The sequence below is a fragment of the Sciurus vulgaris genome, assembly GCF_902686455.1.
Source record: "Sciurus vulgaris genome assembly, chromosome: 9".
NCBI classification, from domain to species: domain Eukaryota; kingdom Metazoa; phylum Chordata; class Mammalia; order Rodentia; family Sciuridae; genus Sciurus; species Sciurus vulgaris.
The window spans coordinates 59,989,757-60,005,328 of record NC_136469.1 but is presented as its reverse complement, the minus strand read 5'-3'; the positions used below and the strand labels follow the sequence as shown (position 1 = coordinate 60,005,328).

Sequence of the window (15,572 nt, the reverse complement as noted above, 5' to 3'; positions counted from 1 at the left end):
GTTTTTAAGAGCTGGACAAATCTTAGCTACCAGATTTTATTAAAGCTTCCAAAACATTAATAATTAAAACTAAATAATATTAATTCTCTATCTTTATTATTCCTGATATCAGTTCAGGATAGCCATATGTAACAAAAACAACAACAACAACAAAAAAACATTTTAGAGTGGCTTAACCAAATATTTTGACCTTTATAGTGTAATATATATTTGAAAGTAGGTGGTCCAGGGTTAATATGGAAAACCTATGGTATCAGAATCCAAGTTCTCTTCCTCCAACTCAGCCACCCTTACATGTGGTTTCTAACCTCGGACCTGTCCCCTTGTGATTATGACACAGCTGTCCCATCTGCAGCATGGCCTCCTCATTCCAGAAAGGAGAACATTTTTCAAAGCCCTGTCTAGAATGTTATTGACAAAACTATATCACCTGACTGCCTCTAGCTACAAGGGAAGCTGGTGAATATAGTTTGTAACAGGGGTGGGAACACTCCAAACAAACCATGTTTCTGTTAACATGAATGAAGAGAGTCTCTGATATCTCTTTATCAAATCGCCCATAAAAAGCAGTCTCAAATGACATCAAAAGTTTACATTTGCAATTCCAACACACTTTTAATGGAAGAAAGCTCTAAATGGAGCCTAAGAGTGTCAAGGAAGTAGTTCACAATTTAAGACCGGACAACAGTTCGGTATCACCATTAACAATGCCTAATGATTTATTGTGTAAAACTCAATGCAAGTAATCTACATCTGGGTCGGCAAACTGGTCTGTAAACACAGGGCAGAAAGCAAATATTTTAGGCTTAAGGGCTCCCCAGTTTCCGTTGCAGCTACTCAACTCTGTTGTAGAGTGAAAATAGCCATCAGCAATATATTAACAAAGGAGTAGGACTGTGGTCCAAGAAAATTTTATTCACAAAAACAGCCAGTGGCCCAGGCTTGCCTTCAGGGCCTGATTGAGACTATCTTATGTGATTTTTCTATTCCTTAATTTGGGTGCCTCCGGCAAGGCACTATGAGAAAGACTGTCCCCTAGCTATTAAACATAACCAATGTCTGTATGCGTCAGGCTGAAGTGTTTGGCAGATCTGAAGTTATTATACAAATAAGCTGTCTGTGGTCCCCTGGCTCTGCAGAGCACTCCAGTAATGTCATCCTCGCTTTGTAGGCACATACCACTCTGGGTCAAGTGCTGACATTGAAGGAAATGTTGGCAGTAGGTGGCCTGTCACAGCCACTGGAACAGATGGAATTACTCTGTGAACACTCCCTCTCTCTCTTTCTCTCTGGATAATTGGATTACTCTTCAGGAAAGGATGTCTGATAAAGTCAGTTTAATAAGGGGCTCTTATTTAGCCAAGAACATATTTTCATAAATGGAAGCAATGGGATCAGTTGTCAAAATGTCGGTGGCTGATCAGTAAGAAACACCTTTCAGGCTCAAAGTAAAAGCCTTTGATCACATTAACTACAAATCAAAGTTCTAATAATTTGTTCTTCTAGTTTCTAGGTAAAACATTAAACAAAACATACTCTGGGTCAAACGAGCACATAAGTCTATGTTCTTTCTTTTTGGCAGTGTATTTTTAGAACAGACTTTCTTGCACATGAGGAGAAAAAAAGAGTTATTAGTTTGGGATAGCCACACACAATAGTAGAAAAATCTCCACTTTTGAGACAGTCTGGGGATTTATTCTGCCTCCAAGTGTAGGCGCTGGGCCTGATTTGTCCTTTCAGCCTTCAGATATAATACGTACCATGGAAACTTGGTATGAGTATTAAATGAGTTACCAAATGTAGAGTTTTGGGCACATAGTAGGCCCTCAAAATTACTAGTTTCCCTTACTTTACACCTCAAAAATTAGAACCACTGCACTATGGGTTTACTACTTTTCCTTTTTTGAAGAGAATTAAACCACATACTGCAGATCCAAGAAAATTCCCTTATGACATCACATAAGATTTCTACCATGGTCCCTTTGCATGAGAAAAAAAAAAAAAAAAAAAAAAGAATCTTCTTAGAAATCCAAGGTGCTCCTCAAAATCACATTGTAACATAAATGCTCTCTTCTTATAAAGGTGGATTGTCTAATAACCATAAAATATTCTTTTCCATAGCACTTGAGGCATTTTGACATCCACCTAATGTATGGTCAGTGGGAAAGACAAGATCCACTTTACAGGTCCCTGCTGGGCTGGAAGGACTAACAGGATTATGATTTTCAAATCAGGAAGGAGGAGAAGATATAAAGAAAGAAACACTTCTCAGGCAGGGCACAATTTGCTTGACATAACCACAGTTAGAGTGCACATTCAGATCAGATCTCCTGGCCCTGTAATTCATTGGCATAGATTAAAATTTGGGCATGACATTGTGGTTTTCTCAGGACAAAATGTGTTCATTTGTTGTGGTACATGACACAACCCCTGTATCCTATAGCAACCACATTTTAACTCTAGACTGAACAGAGTTTTAAGTATCTGTAGGGATGTCTGATGTGTCCTGAGCATGGCACTGAGACTCTCATGCCTCCAGCCAGGAGGGCCCTTTGGAATGAGAGCAGTTTCATGCTACTACCATACCCTCTCAAGGGCACCTGATCATCAACCAAGTTCTTTGTCTAAGATTTCCAGCCACACTTTTTGAAATTCAGGGAGATTAACACAATCCTTTCCAGAAAGTGAAATCATGGCATTTATAGTTGGCAAATGCATGGGTTGTTTGGGCTGAGTAAGGCAGTTACATAAAGAAGTGAGTCATGCTGCAAGTTGCCAGGAACTTACAATCTTTGGAGGAATATCAAAATTAAGGACACAGAGCTTTTTTCCCAGAATCATTATCACTTTCAACACTTCCCTTAGGCAATCTGATTCCAATCTAGCTGAAAAAAGTTTCAGCCAACATCAACCTGTCTGATGTACATGAAAAATTCAAGACTTAAAGGTTAAATGCAGGCAAACTACACAAAACAATGAGTTTCAGACAACCTTGAAATTAGAATGCTATTGAGTTCATATTGGACTTAGCTGTTAATTCAATGTCATTTCAAATGTCAGAAAGCAAGGCATTAAGGCTTAGTGAGATGCCTTGCATTCCTTTCCAAGCTTAATCTAGGCAATTCCTGGAACTTGTATATTGCTCTGGGAGTTTTTAATCCTACCTTTTGTCAAAAAGATGAAGTTGTCTATATTTGACACAGCATACAATTAGAGACGTGCTGAAGGACCTGAAGAGATCATCTTGTCCATCCCTCACCACCACAAAAAAGGAAAAGCCACAGCTGGATTTCTGATTTCTCAAATTTAGGCATGTCAGAATCACAGGAGGCCCCATTAGAACTTAGATCACTAGGCCTCAATTCAGAGATCCTCATTCAGTAGGTATGGGAGACTTGAGAATCTGCATTTGAACAAGTTCCCAGGTGATGCCGATGATGCTTCTCAGAGGACCACATACTGAGAACCATTTGGCCTTCCCAAAGTGAGGCAACCATGGAAGGAAAATACCCTTCTCTAGTATTTTAAAGGACTGATTATTTTAGTAAATCAGTAGCTACTCTTGGTGATCAAGAATAGGACCAACATGTTTCCAAGCCTAGAGAAAGACTCTCACATCAGCACAAGTCAAATGGCATTATCTAGAGCAAGAACTTGAATGTGCTTTGGGAAAGGGAGTTGACTAAACTGTACTTATTACTGTTACCACTATTAACATACATGTGTATGTATGTGTGTGGGGGGGTGTATACATATACATACACATATACATATATATATATATATATTTTTTTTTTTCCTTCTTCTTCTTCTTCTAGGAGCTTCAATTGCAATCTGGCCTAAAGGCTAACATAGAGGTCCAGGGTGGTCTAGCTATTGATATTTCGGGTGCAATGGAATTTAGTCTGTGGTATCGTGAGTCTAAAACCCGAGTGAAAAATCGGTAAGCAAAAGATTTTTAATACTCTAAGCAAAGAATGGCAGACCTATGTTTTGGGAATTGTTCAACCTTTACAGTTTTCAAAATCTATGCTTTCTGTTTGTAATCACTAAATTATAGAGTTAGAATTGACCATGGATGTCATTCTGTCCATAACTTCTTAGGAGTAGATTAGTACTTAATGGAACTCAACTGAGAATTATCCAAGTTTTAAAGACAGTGTCATTGGGCCCCGTGGAAAAGGGGCTCCTCTCCTCTTTCTATTCCATTTTAGTAATTGACAAAGCTGCTAGGAAATTTCATTTCAAATTTTTTAGCCTAAACCACTTTTTGGACTTTAAAACCTTTCCTCTTTTGCTATTTTCAATAGATTAAAATAAAAAGGCAATCTCTTCTATGCAGAATATAATTTTTAAATGTTAGGAGTTCTTAAACTTTTTAAATTTTTTAATCAACATACTTTTTCTCATCTCCTTTAGTTTTTCTAATCTAGCATGAGATTCAATGAAAATATTTTACTTTGAATGTAAAACAATGTCTTTGAGCCAATGATAATCAAAATAACTATTATTTTGTTTGTTGTAAAAATTAAAGAAAATGAAGAGGAAATTCAATTTATTTTCACTGTTTAGGATATTTAGGGGGGCAGAAGTGAGATAAGAATGATAAAACTAAACTTTTATTCATTGTGAATGATGGATGAAGCAACTGAGATCAATCCAAGGTGGCACATCTAATGTGAGGGCGACACATACTGTAAACAGAAGGAACCAAAGAATGAGAAATGGAAATGATGGTCAGAGACCAGCAACATAAGTTGGGGCTTCCTACTGAATCAATTATCTTCTCTTTTCAAAGTGTTTTCTAGATAGAAATTTCCCCAAATGAAACTGAATTGGATTCTTTGCAGAGAGAAATCAACAACAGCAACAAAAATAGTCTGAATATTTAAAGAGGACACAATATCCCTAAGAAATTGCCAGCATCCATATTGTAACTAATCTGTTCTCCATTTTTCATTTATTCATTCATTAAAAAATCTCTTAAGCCTTTGCTGAGTAGAGGACATTAGAAGGTTCTGTAAGGGATTCAGGGATTAAAACAACCACCGACCTACTTTTATGCTGGGAATCACAGCAGTAGGGGTTTTAGTTTGTACAACAAAAATTAAGATGATCCCTTTTCTTTGAAAAGGAAAAGTATAGACATAGGACTTTGATTTGATTATGGGAGTAATTACCCACAGTTTGATTAAAGTCTATAATTCCTTAGTGATCCTGGTGGTAAACCTCCTAAGGAAAATTTTTTTATCCTCTTTATTGCTGTTCAAGCCACATTTCCCAGCCAGTCCAATCTCTCTCTCTCCACCCCCCCCTTTCTATCTCTCTCTATCTCTATCTCTCTCTGTAGATGACCATTGTTGAACCTACCTTCCTGGAGATGCCTTGCGCATGCCCCACTATAGGAATGGTTCTTTGTAATGAATACTCTCAGATATCATGGCAACCTAGACTCAGGCCACTAGAGATTCTTTGGAGGAAGTAATGAAATGGAATTAAATAGCTACCTCGAAGACAGCAGAGCAATAGTTAACAAGAATATTGTTATAAACACCACTTGTCTTCGTGGAGACTTTATACTTCTTTTTAAGATAACTGACATGTTTTTGACCTCCTAAGAGGATAAACAATGTCAGACCTGGTACACACTTGGTTCCCATGTCTAGAACTGGAAGGAGGAGAAGAGCAAACTTCCCTGACTGATCTCTGACACCAAACAAACAGACCCTGATTAGCAGCAGGACCCTAAGCCCATTCAGGTCACCTCTCAATTGCTAAGTGTTTCCTTCTAGTTGTTAGTGTCATAATCAGACAATGTGATATTTGACCTCTCAATCCAGCTCCACTAACTCTGATATGAACATATATTTTTTCTCAATCTTTAGGGTGGCTGTAGTAATAACTGGTGACGTCACAGTGGACTCCTCTTTTGTAAAAGCTGGCCTGGAAACCAGGGTAGAATCAGAGGCAGGCCTGGAATTCATCTCCACAGTGCAGTTTTCTCAGTACCCATTCTTAGTTTGTATGCAGATGGATAGGGCTGAAGCTCCGTTCAGGTAAGATGAGTGCTCATGAATATTCCAGGACCATCTGTGCTCACCAGGAACTGTGTTCAGTTTTAAGCATTCAGTTTCAGAATTAAAAACAAACAAACAAACAAACAACAACCAAAAAAAAAAAAAAAAAAAAAAACTCACAAACACCAAGCATTAGAAATCAAGCAAAAAATGAACTTTCTCTAAAGAATTAGAAGAACAGTTGGAACCAAAGAATGAGAAATGGAAATGATGGTCAGAGACCAATAACATAAGTTGGGGCTTCCTACTGAACCAATTATCTTCTCTTTTCAAAGTGTTTTCAAAACTAAGAAGTCAGTTCCTAGGATACCAAGCAACTCCAATGACTAGTTCATTTGATTTTGAATTAAATCATATTCTAATCCACAAATAACTTTTCAAGATAACAAAGGGATTTGACTTACAGTAGAAGTCACCACATAGTTTCAGCCAAATACCAGATGTACATTTGCTGTCTGATATTCTTCACAATTTCCCTCTGGACAGAAGTTCAAAACAAAACACCTGGCAATCTATTTACAATGGTTTAAAGGATCAAATGAATTCACAGTTCTTAGTTGTCTCATATAAGAGCAACTTGACTTTGTTTAACTTTGAGTTCCAGCTTAAGTGTTTAGGATTTTGAAATTTTTAAAAAATTTCAGATTTTTTTAAAAAACAAATTCAAAAAATTTCAGATTTTTATTTACCCGTATTTAAGATTTTTTAAAAAGATGTTACTAAAATGCTTAATAAACAAATACATACTTGTTCATGTAATGTCACAACATCCTCTTCGTTCTGGAGCGTCTCACTAACACTGTGTCCTTGAACCTTTTAACCATTATTTGGAGCAGTACTGTCCCATGGAGTTAGAATGCTTTGAGTCTAGGTAGCACTGATTCTTCAGTGATAGTTACAGAGGTCTCTTTGACATAAACTATCTGTCCATAACATAATTTGTGTACTTAAAATAGCAAGTCACAATTTACATCATCTTTTGATAATCAGGCCAGAGTTGACTGTCTTATTTTACTGACATTTCATGATCCATATAAGAAATGCATCACTAATATAAGTACAAATATGAATAGGTTATATTTTCATGATAAACGATAGTGTCTTATAGTTAGAACATTAAGCTATCATTAACCTATAGTAACTTACCCCTAGAATAACCCTCCATACATGCATAAAAAAAAAAAAAAATCAGCCTTCTAATAGCCAAATGCAGTGGCCACCAACTCAGCCACATGGTTACCTGGTTTGATTACTTGTTTCACTTGGGTCGGAGCCTTGGGAATGTTTCCTGTCAGCATTCTCAGCTTAAATCTGGGTGGACTTGCTATTTACCCCAAAGGGGAGTGCCCTCAAGGTGGGGCTTCTGGAATGAGGAACATTGAAAGCCTGTGAAGCTTAACAGCATCCCCAAAGAAACGAAAGGAATTCAGTCCTTCATTCCAGAAAAATATATGGCAGGACTCCCACATCCCAGGCATTTGGATTGTAATGCGTAGTATACAAGAAAATGGGAAGAAGAAAACCACCCCGTTGGAGGGAGTGGAGCACAATTTGTCTTTGGTACTCAGGTCATTTCTCAAATTGTTTTGGGACAGAAGCTTCAAGTGTACACTCAGAAACCTGGGATGGTGTGGGTGAGTAAAATGTGTGTGATTTTGTTGTTGCTACTGTCGTTATGCAGGCAATATGAGACAAAGTATGAAAGGCTGTCCACAGGCAGAGGCTATGTCTCTCGGAAAAGAAAAGAAAGCCTACTAGCAGGATGTGAACTCCCACTCCACCAAGAGAACTCTGAGATGTGCAAGGTGTGTTCCCCCAGCAACCAGAGAGCGCTTCTTCAGGTGGATGGTTTTGAAAGTGACCGCTGATTTCACTTGAATTTGTCTCCTCCAAAGGGAAACAATGTGACATGCCGAAGTACTTGCTCTCTGAGAGCACAGTGTTTACATATTTACCTGTATTTAAGATTTTTGTAAAAAGTCATGGAAAACTTCAATTGATTAAATTTGGGCCTATTCAATACACTAACCTGCAATTTCACTGTGAGTCATCACGTGATACTTTCAACAACTTTCTTACTTTTCTTGTATCTCTCTCAAATCCCACAGAGAAAATAGTTCTACTCTAAAAGAAACAAGTGTTAAAAACAAAACTAAGCAAACAAAAAAAAAAACCACATACACTCAGGAGAATCCAATTTTGTTTTGACAGTTTGCTGTCAATAGATATGAAGCTTTTGATAGAACCTTAAGCGTGTCTTGCTTTCTATGAAGCATATTGTCTGCTAAGGGAAAAAAACCAGACCAGTTTCTTTTTCTCTCTTTTTTTTGGGGGGGGAGGGTGGGGAGGTTGCAGGAAGAGGCCTGAGGATAAGACTTTAAAAGAATGTTGTTATCCAGCTTCTAGAATTAATATGTACATCTTCTGCTATTGTTAGTTTTTATTAAGCATTAAGGTAGAGAGTGCACAGAATTAAAACAATATCATTTATCTTTCTGCTGGTCATGTAGTGAGGCTACTGGGAATCCATTCAGATCTCTACCTCCTATCAAAAAAATCTGGAATTAGCACATAGGAATTTTTAAAAAAACTAATTTCAGAAACTCCATTTTTGACTACTCTATACCATGTCTGCTTGAGACACGTGGCACACTGTTTTCTATAGGGACTTCCTCATGTAGTAATCATGGTTACCTCTGCCTTGTTTGTTTTGTGGTAAAGCTCCAGTAAGTTTGACGACATCTGCATGATAACCATCATGTCTGAGAGAACATAGCTTCAAGAAATGGATTTGGATTTCAAAAGTATGAAATCAAATAAAGAGTGTCTTCATTTGTATGAATTAAAAGAGCCATGTGAAACATTTAAAAATATTATTAATAAAATTGATGTGTGGGTTACTGTGATAAACCCCAAAAGAAATGACAGGTGCTTATTTGTCCATTAAACATACATACATACCATGAAGGTTTAGCTAGGCCCGCTAAGAGCTGCAAATTGACAATGAAGTGTAATGTTATAAATAAATTTCAATAAATCTTATTGAAATCCTTGTGTCTTTCGTTACTTCCAACACCATGAGCCCAAGATCACAGAGCTAAGCCTCCACAGCAGTATAGGGCCGGCCAAGGTCACTAGTCAGAGCCCTTCGGAGAACAGGCCCCTGAACACGGTAGCAGTTGGGACATGTGAACCTGAAAACAAAGTGTAAACCCACTTTTCAGAAAGCTCCAATCCCCAGTACTGCAAAAGAAAAGAAAAGAAAACTCCAATCGGGCATCCTTATTGTTCTGCTACTAACAAGGGAGAAAGTAGTCAGAAACTGAGGCTGGCAGGAACGCAGTGAGGGGTGGCCCTGGCCGTAGAGGAAGCATCCATAAAGATACTGATGCTGCGGCAGGGCAAGTTGGCCCAGGGCATGAGCCAAAGATGGAGGGGGCCGACAGATCACAAATCACAGTTGCCTGTTTGAAATGTAAAGTACTTCCCTAGAATTGAGACCGTGGTGCCCTGAACATTTGTGCTTTGCCACCTCCGATTGCTTATCTAGCAGACTTAACCAAAGAGCTGCTCACCCCCTGGAGACAGGACATGCTGGCAACTTTAGCATTCTCCAACGAAACAAGGAAAGCATAAGCCTAGGATAAACAGTGACTCCTTTTTAGATAAACAAGGTAGAATTTTAAAAGGGATGGACTATATTCCACTTTTGGAAATGACACATCCAAGCCAGCTCTGACCACTTCACAGTTACAAATGTCAGACAGCTTCTGCCTTTTGTTCAGATGTCTGTCTGGAAACCACATGGTCCTCTAAAGTGAGTCTCCAGGCCTCTGCCCCGTCAGCTCCTTCCTGTGAGTGCTATGGATGTAGCCACGCTTCTCTTCTATGAGCTGTTGTTCCCTGTCATGTCTTCACCTTCAAAGAAGTGTTAAAACTCACACTTACTTAGTGCTTATTATTTGCCAGGTATTTTTAAGTGTTTTGCACATATCAAATCATTTAACCCTCAACAGAAACCTTGTTTAAAAAGCGGTAGTAGTAGTATTTCCATGTTGTAGATCAGCACCATCCAGGAAAATATAATGTGAGCCAAATAATTTTACATTTCTAGTAGGTACATTTAAAAGTAAACAGAAACAGGTGAAATGAATTTCATAATGCATTTTATTTAACTCAATACATTCAAAGTATTATCATATCAACATGCAATTAATATAAAATCATTAATGGGATATTCTACTTTGGGGGAAGGATTGGGTCTTCAAAATGTGACATTTTTTATATATACAGCACATTTCAAGACAACACATTTCAAGTGCTCAGTATCCTCATGTAGCTAGTGACCACTGTACTGAGCAAAGTAATTACAGATGGAGAAACTGAGACACAGAAGACATTTACCTCACCCCACAGAAGACACTTTGTCACCTAGAATATGGTAGAACAAGAATTCAGATGTAAGTGGTCTCACCCCAGAATCTGCTTTCTTAACCCACTATGCTATATTTGCTGGCTTCTTTTGGTTTTAAAGATTTATTTCTAAGAGAATGCAAATGGTAGGTCATGAAATTGACAAACGGGACTGTGGCTACAAAGCCTTATGTTACAAAGTTCTGAGAGTCATTGCCTTTACTCCATGGCTCCTGAGTCTCTTTCTGTGATGGTACCAGAGGCAAATATGAATTTACAATAACGAATGCACATTTTTTGATCATAGCTTTATGGAGATATAATTCACATCCTATATAAATTCATTCTTAAAGAATTCAATATTTCAGCACATTTAAAATGTTGTACAGCCATCACCATAGTCAATTTTAGAATATTTTCATCATTTTAATAAGAAACCTGTGCTCTTTAGCTCTTTCACTTAGCATTATGTTTCAAAGTTTCTCTACATCGTAGCATGTATCTGTATTTTATTCTTTGTTATGGTTGAACACTATTCTGTTATAGGGATGTGCTGTTTGTTTATCCACTCATTAGTGATGGACTTCTGGTTTGTTTCCAGCTTTGACTATTAAGAATAATTCTATAAACATTTGTGTGCAGATTCTGAGGTGGGCATATTCTTTCATCTCTTTTCAATATATACTTAGGAGTGGAGTTGCCCCATCAAATGTAACTCTGTGTTTAACTTTTTGAGCACTGTCAGATTGTTTTTTAAAGTGACTGAACTGCAGCATATAAAGGTTCTAATATTCCCACATTCTCACCAACGTTGTGTGTTTCTTTTTTATTACTGACACTCTAGTGGATAGTAACTGGCATTTCACTATGGTTTTGATTTGTACTTTTTTATCACCTAAGGATGTTGAGCATCTTTTGATGTACTTGTTGACCATTTGTTTATCTTCTTTTAAGAAACAGTTATTAGGATTCTTTGCCTTTTTAAAATTGAGTTAGTTGTCTTTTATAATGAGTTGCTAATGTCCTTCCCATATTTTAGGTAAAAATCCCTTAGGATATATATGATTGGCAAATATTTTCTACCATTATGTGTCTTTCCATTTTAGTGACAGTATCTTTTGTAATTTTAATGAAATCCAGTGTTTCTTTCATTTTGTTTGTGTTTTTGGTGTCATACCAAGAAAAGTCATTGCCAAATCCAAGATCACAAAGATTTACTGCTATGTTTCTTTCCAAGAATTTATAGCTTTAGTTTTAAAATTTAGGTACCAGATTCATTTAAGTTAATTTTTTGTTTACGATATGTAGGAGGGGGTCCAAATTCATTCCTTTGTTTATGTATATCTAGTTGTCCCAGGAGCAACCTTGAATCTGTTCTTTCTCCCTTGAATTGTTTTGAGATCCTTGCTGAAAATCGGTTGACCACGATCAGGCAGTTTTATTCCCCTAATCTACATGCCATCTTCATGCCATTGCACTACTGTCTTTTTTTTTTTTTTTTTTTTTTAAGCAAGTGGGATACATGTTGTTTCTCTTTTGTACATGGAATCAAGGCATACTATTTGTGTAATCATAAATTTACATACGGCAATGTTGTTTGATTCATTCTGTTATTTTTGCTCTACTGTCTTGATGACTATTGTTTCACACTTAGTATTGCAGCTGGGAAGTTGCAAACCAAACATATCTTGTTTTTTTTTCAAGATTGTTTTGGTAGTATGGCCACTGCTAATTCACAATAAGGGAGGTGGTAAGGAAGAATAGAGTTACTTTAGAGAGGGGAGTGAAAGGAGGGGAAGGAGTATGGGGGTAGGAAGGATAGTAGAGTGAAACAGATATATTACCTCACGTACATGTATGACTGCATGACTGATGTGATCTGCACATGTACAACCAGAAAAATGAGAAATTATACTCCATTTATGTGTGATTTATCAAAATGCACAAATGCATTCTACTGTCATATAATTAATTAAAACAAATTTTAAAAAGATTGTTTTGGCCATTCTAAGCCCTTCGAGTTTCTGTATGAATTTTAGGATCAACTTAGGGGAATACCTATCCCAGCACTCAGAATCTGTTCAAGATTCAGATTGTTGCATCAATTTGAAACAGTGCTCCTTACCAGCATAGTCATCGCCTAAATAAGGCAGTGGAGAAGAAAAGGGAGCAGGACAGAGAGACCTGGCCTGGAATCTCAGCTCCACTCCCTACTGGTTAAATGATTTGGGGCATGTGATGTGACTCAGGTTGTCACTGCTGAAGAGGTAGGATAATTTCTATTTTACTATGCTGTTCTAAGGATCCATGAAGAAAATGCCTGTAAAGCATGGGGTTCAGCACACAGTAGCATTTGGTTAATGTGTGTGCTCTCAGAGATGTAGCGAGCAGGGTTCTTATCAAGGGTCAGTTGATAAAAGAGGTTTCTTTGCACTTTGTTTCTACTTCCTCCTTGTAAGCAATTGGAGATTGCTTCTTCCCCACCATGATGTCCTTCCTCATCTCAAGCCCCTGAGGAATGAGCCTACAGTCTATGAACTGAGACCTCTGAAACTGTGAGCCCCCAAATAAACTTTTCCTGCTCAAAAGTTGTTCTTGTCAGGTCTTTTAGTCACAGCAGCAAAAATGCTGATTAAAACATTGTCATAAGTGAAGTGGATAGTTTTTTTGAAAAACCAGACTCCAGCCCAATCATTATCTTTCTCAGGACTTGAGCATAAGACTGTCTAAATTCTGCCGTTCTTAATCACTATCTCCCTCACTATCCGTTTCTTTTTCTATGTCAAGGTGCATGCAAAAATAAGGTTACTACATGAAATTAAACTGGGTAATTTGAGTAAGCTCAATAAACTTTATAACGATATGTGCAGGGTATAGGGAAACCACAGGGGATGATACAGCACCTTAAGTCTTAGAACAGCAAAGGAGCCTGAAAAGTCAAGAGAGGGAGGAATTGTTGGTGCCCAGAGAACACAGGTTGAGTGGAGCTGTGGTTTGGGATTAAGGGGAACAAGCAGCCTTTCTTATCTCTACCAGGGAAGAAACAAAATACCTGACTTCAACTTCTTCCCTCTGATCACCTGAGGATGGCACCTACTGAAATAGCCAGAGGGCAAGAGTGCTTATTGATCCAGACTACACAGTCTGTGGAGAGAGCAAGACTGGTTTGGAAGGGGAAAATGGGAGAAAATCTAGCACAGGCATGTGATGGGTCCTTTCCTACAATTTGTTAATTTGTTAAATTATTTGTCTTCTACAACGTGGAGGGTCCGTTAGGATGAAGGAATGTACTAGGTTAAAAAAAAAAAAAATAGAAGGAAGATATCTTGCCTTACCTCAAGAAACAGTGAAATGAGGAAAGCAATACAACTAAAAATAGTTTTGTGCCATTTTGGCACAGTGGTATAAATGTCACCCCACAAATGTGTTCAAAATCTTAAGAGAGCACAAAGAGGGGAAAGGTAAAGAAAACATCATGGAAGTGGCGATATTTGAAGTAGGCCCCATGCTTTCTTTGTCATTACCTCAGTTACTACTCACCCAGAACTGGCCTCTTGCTTTGGCTGTGTGGATCAGCTTCCTGTACTATCCATGGCATCTGAAACCCCAGGGTGGAGTCAGACCTGTTTATCTTCCACTTGGGAGTTTAAAAACTTTGCACTCTCAGAGATCCTGCTATACAATCATAAAACTTTTTTGATGAGATTTGAAAAGAATATGAAAATTTAGATTCATAAAAATTCCACCATTGATAGTACATTGGCTATTTACATACCATCAGGGGATTATAGTTACTCTAGAATGACATTAGTAATCCTTTGTAGTTCTCCTATTAATAAAAGTTTAATTTACTCACAGTTGACTTGGAACATCACATAAACCTATAAACTATTTTCACCCTTCTATTTTTACTAGAAAGATTCCTGCCATAATCTTCTAGGATTACATGTAAAATGTGTGGACATCTCTTTCCAGAATAGGTTTCAGGTTTAAGTTACCTGATTTTTTTTTTTTTTTTTTTTTTAAGTGAAAGAGAATCAACTCCATTCTGTTTTAGGGTACCTATTTCCATTTTTTTAAAAATGCATTTCTCCCACTTCATTTTCTTAAAGATTAACTTTGTTAACATAGTCATGAAGTAAGAGGTCAGTGTGAGAGGAAACATTCAGATTGTTGAGATATACAAAGATGCTAAAAGATAGAGATGTTCTTATATATTCCTCAACAAGAAAAGAAGAGTTCAGATCTTTAATGAGATCTGAAGCATGGTAAATACAAAGTACTCGAATGATCAGACGAGTCCTCCAAATTATAATTATTTATGCCCAACTAAAGTCTCCCTCTATCTTTATTTCTTACCAAACATTTCATATTACATTTAAGGGCCAGATATTGCTATAGTCACTTTAAAGAATCAAATAAGGACTATACCCTCTGTCTATGGAGAACCAAAACACATAAAGTGTTAGTGAGGTTCTGCATTTCATTCCAGCCTAGAATGCATGATGTCATGAACAACATTCCCCCTTGCTCCTGCAGGGTATCTCTCCCAAAGAGACCTTACTCTTGATAGCTCCTCTTTTCTCATCTTTCCTCCTTTCTGCCTAAAGCTCAAGTTCCCATCACACTTCCTGTGTATAGAAGCTGCCAGCCACAAAGATACCTGCATCCCAGGTATTCTTATACATATACCCGCAAGGCAATTAACCATACCAACTTGGATGACTGTCCTTCTCTGTTACCTCCTGTTGTTGGATTCTAGGTTTTTTTTTGTTTTTGTTTTTGTTTTTTTTTTTTTAATGTATTTGTTTTACTTATGTAAGAATCTTATCTTCCCAAATAAAATATGACCTTCTCAAGCTAGGACCATACATATAGTCTTTAGTATTCTCCATGTAGTGGGTGATCGGTTTTTAATGACTACCAAACTACTCCCAGGGCATTCTTAACTGGAAGTGCTCTTCAAGATGGCCAAGGTGCCATTTGAAGAGGACAGACTTATATCACAACCTCCATAGCAAAGCCACGTACCCTGCCTCCATAGCACAGTGCTCTTACACTCCCCTCAAAAGAATAAAACTA

General features: G+C 37.5%; 1 protein-coding gene across 1 annotated transcript in view; it reads left to right on the top strand.

Annotated features, from left to right (window-relative positions):
• MTTP (microsomal triglyceride transfer protein) overlaps positions 1-8,740 on the top strand; it is a 41,875-nt gene extending 33,135 nt beyond the window's left edge. The window contains 4 exon segments of the mRNA XM_079153893.1: positions 3,819-3,943; positions 5,886-6,056; positions 7,759-7,880; positions 7,883-8,740. Coding sequence (XP_079010019.1) covers positions 3,819-3,943; positions 5,886-6,056; positions 7,759-7,880; positions 7,883-7,932 — 468 coding nt within the window. The 3' untranslated portion in view covers positions 7,933-8,740.
• Positions 8,741-15,572: the final 6,832 nt, after the last annotated feature.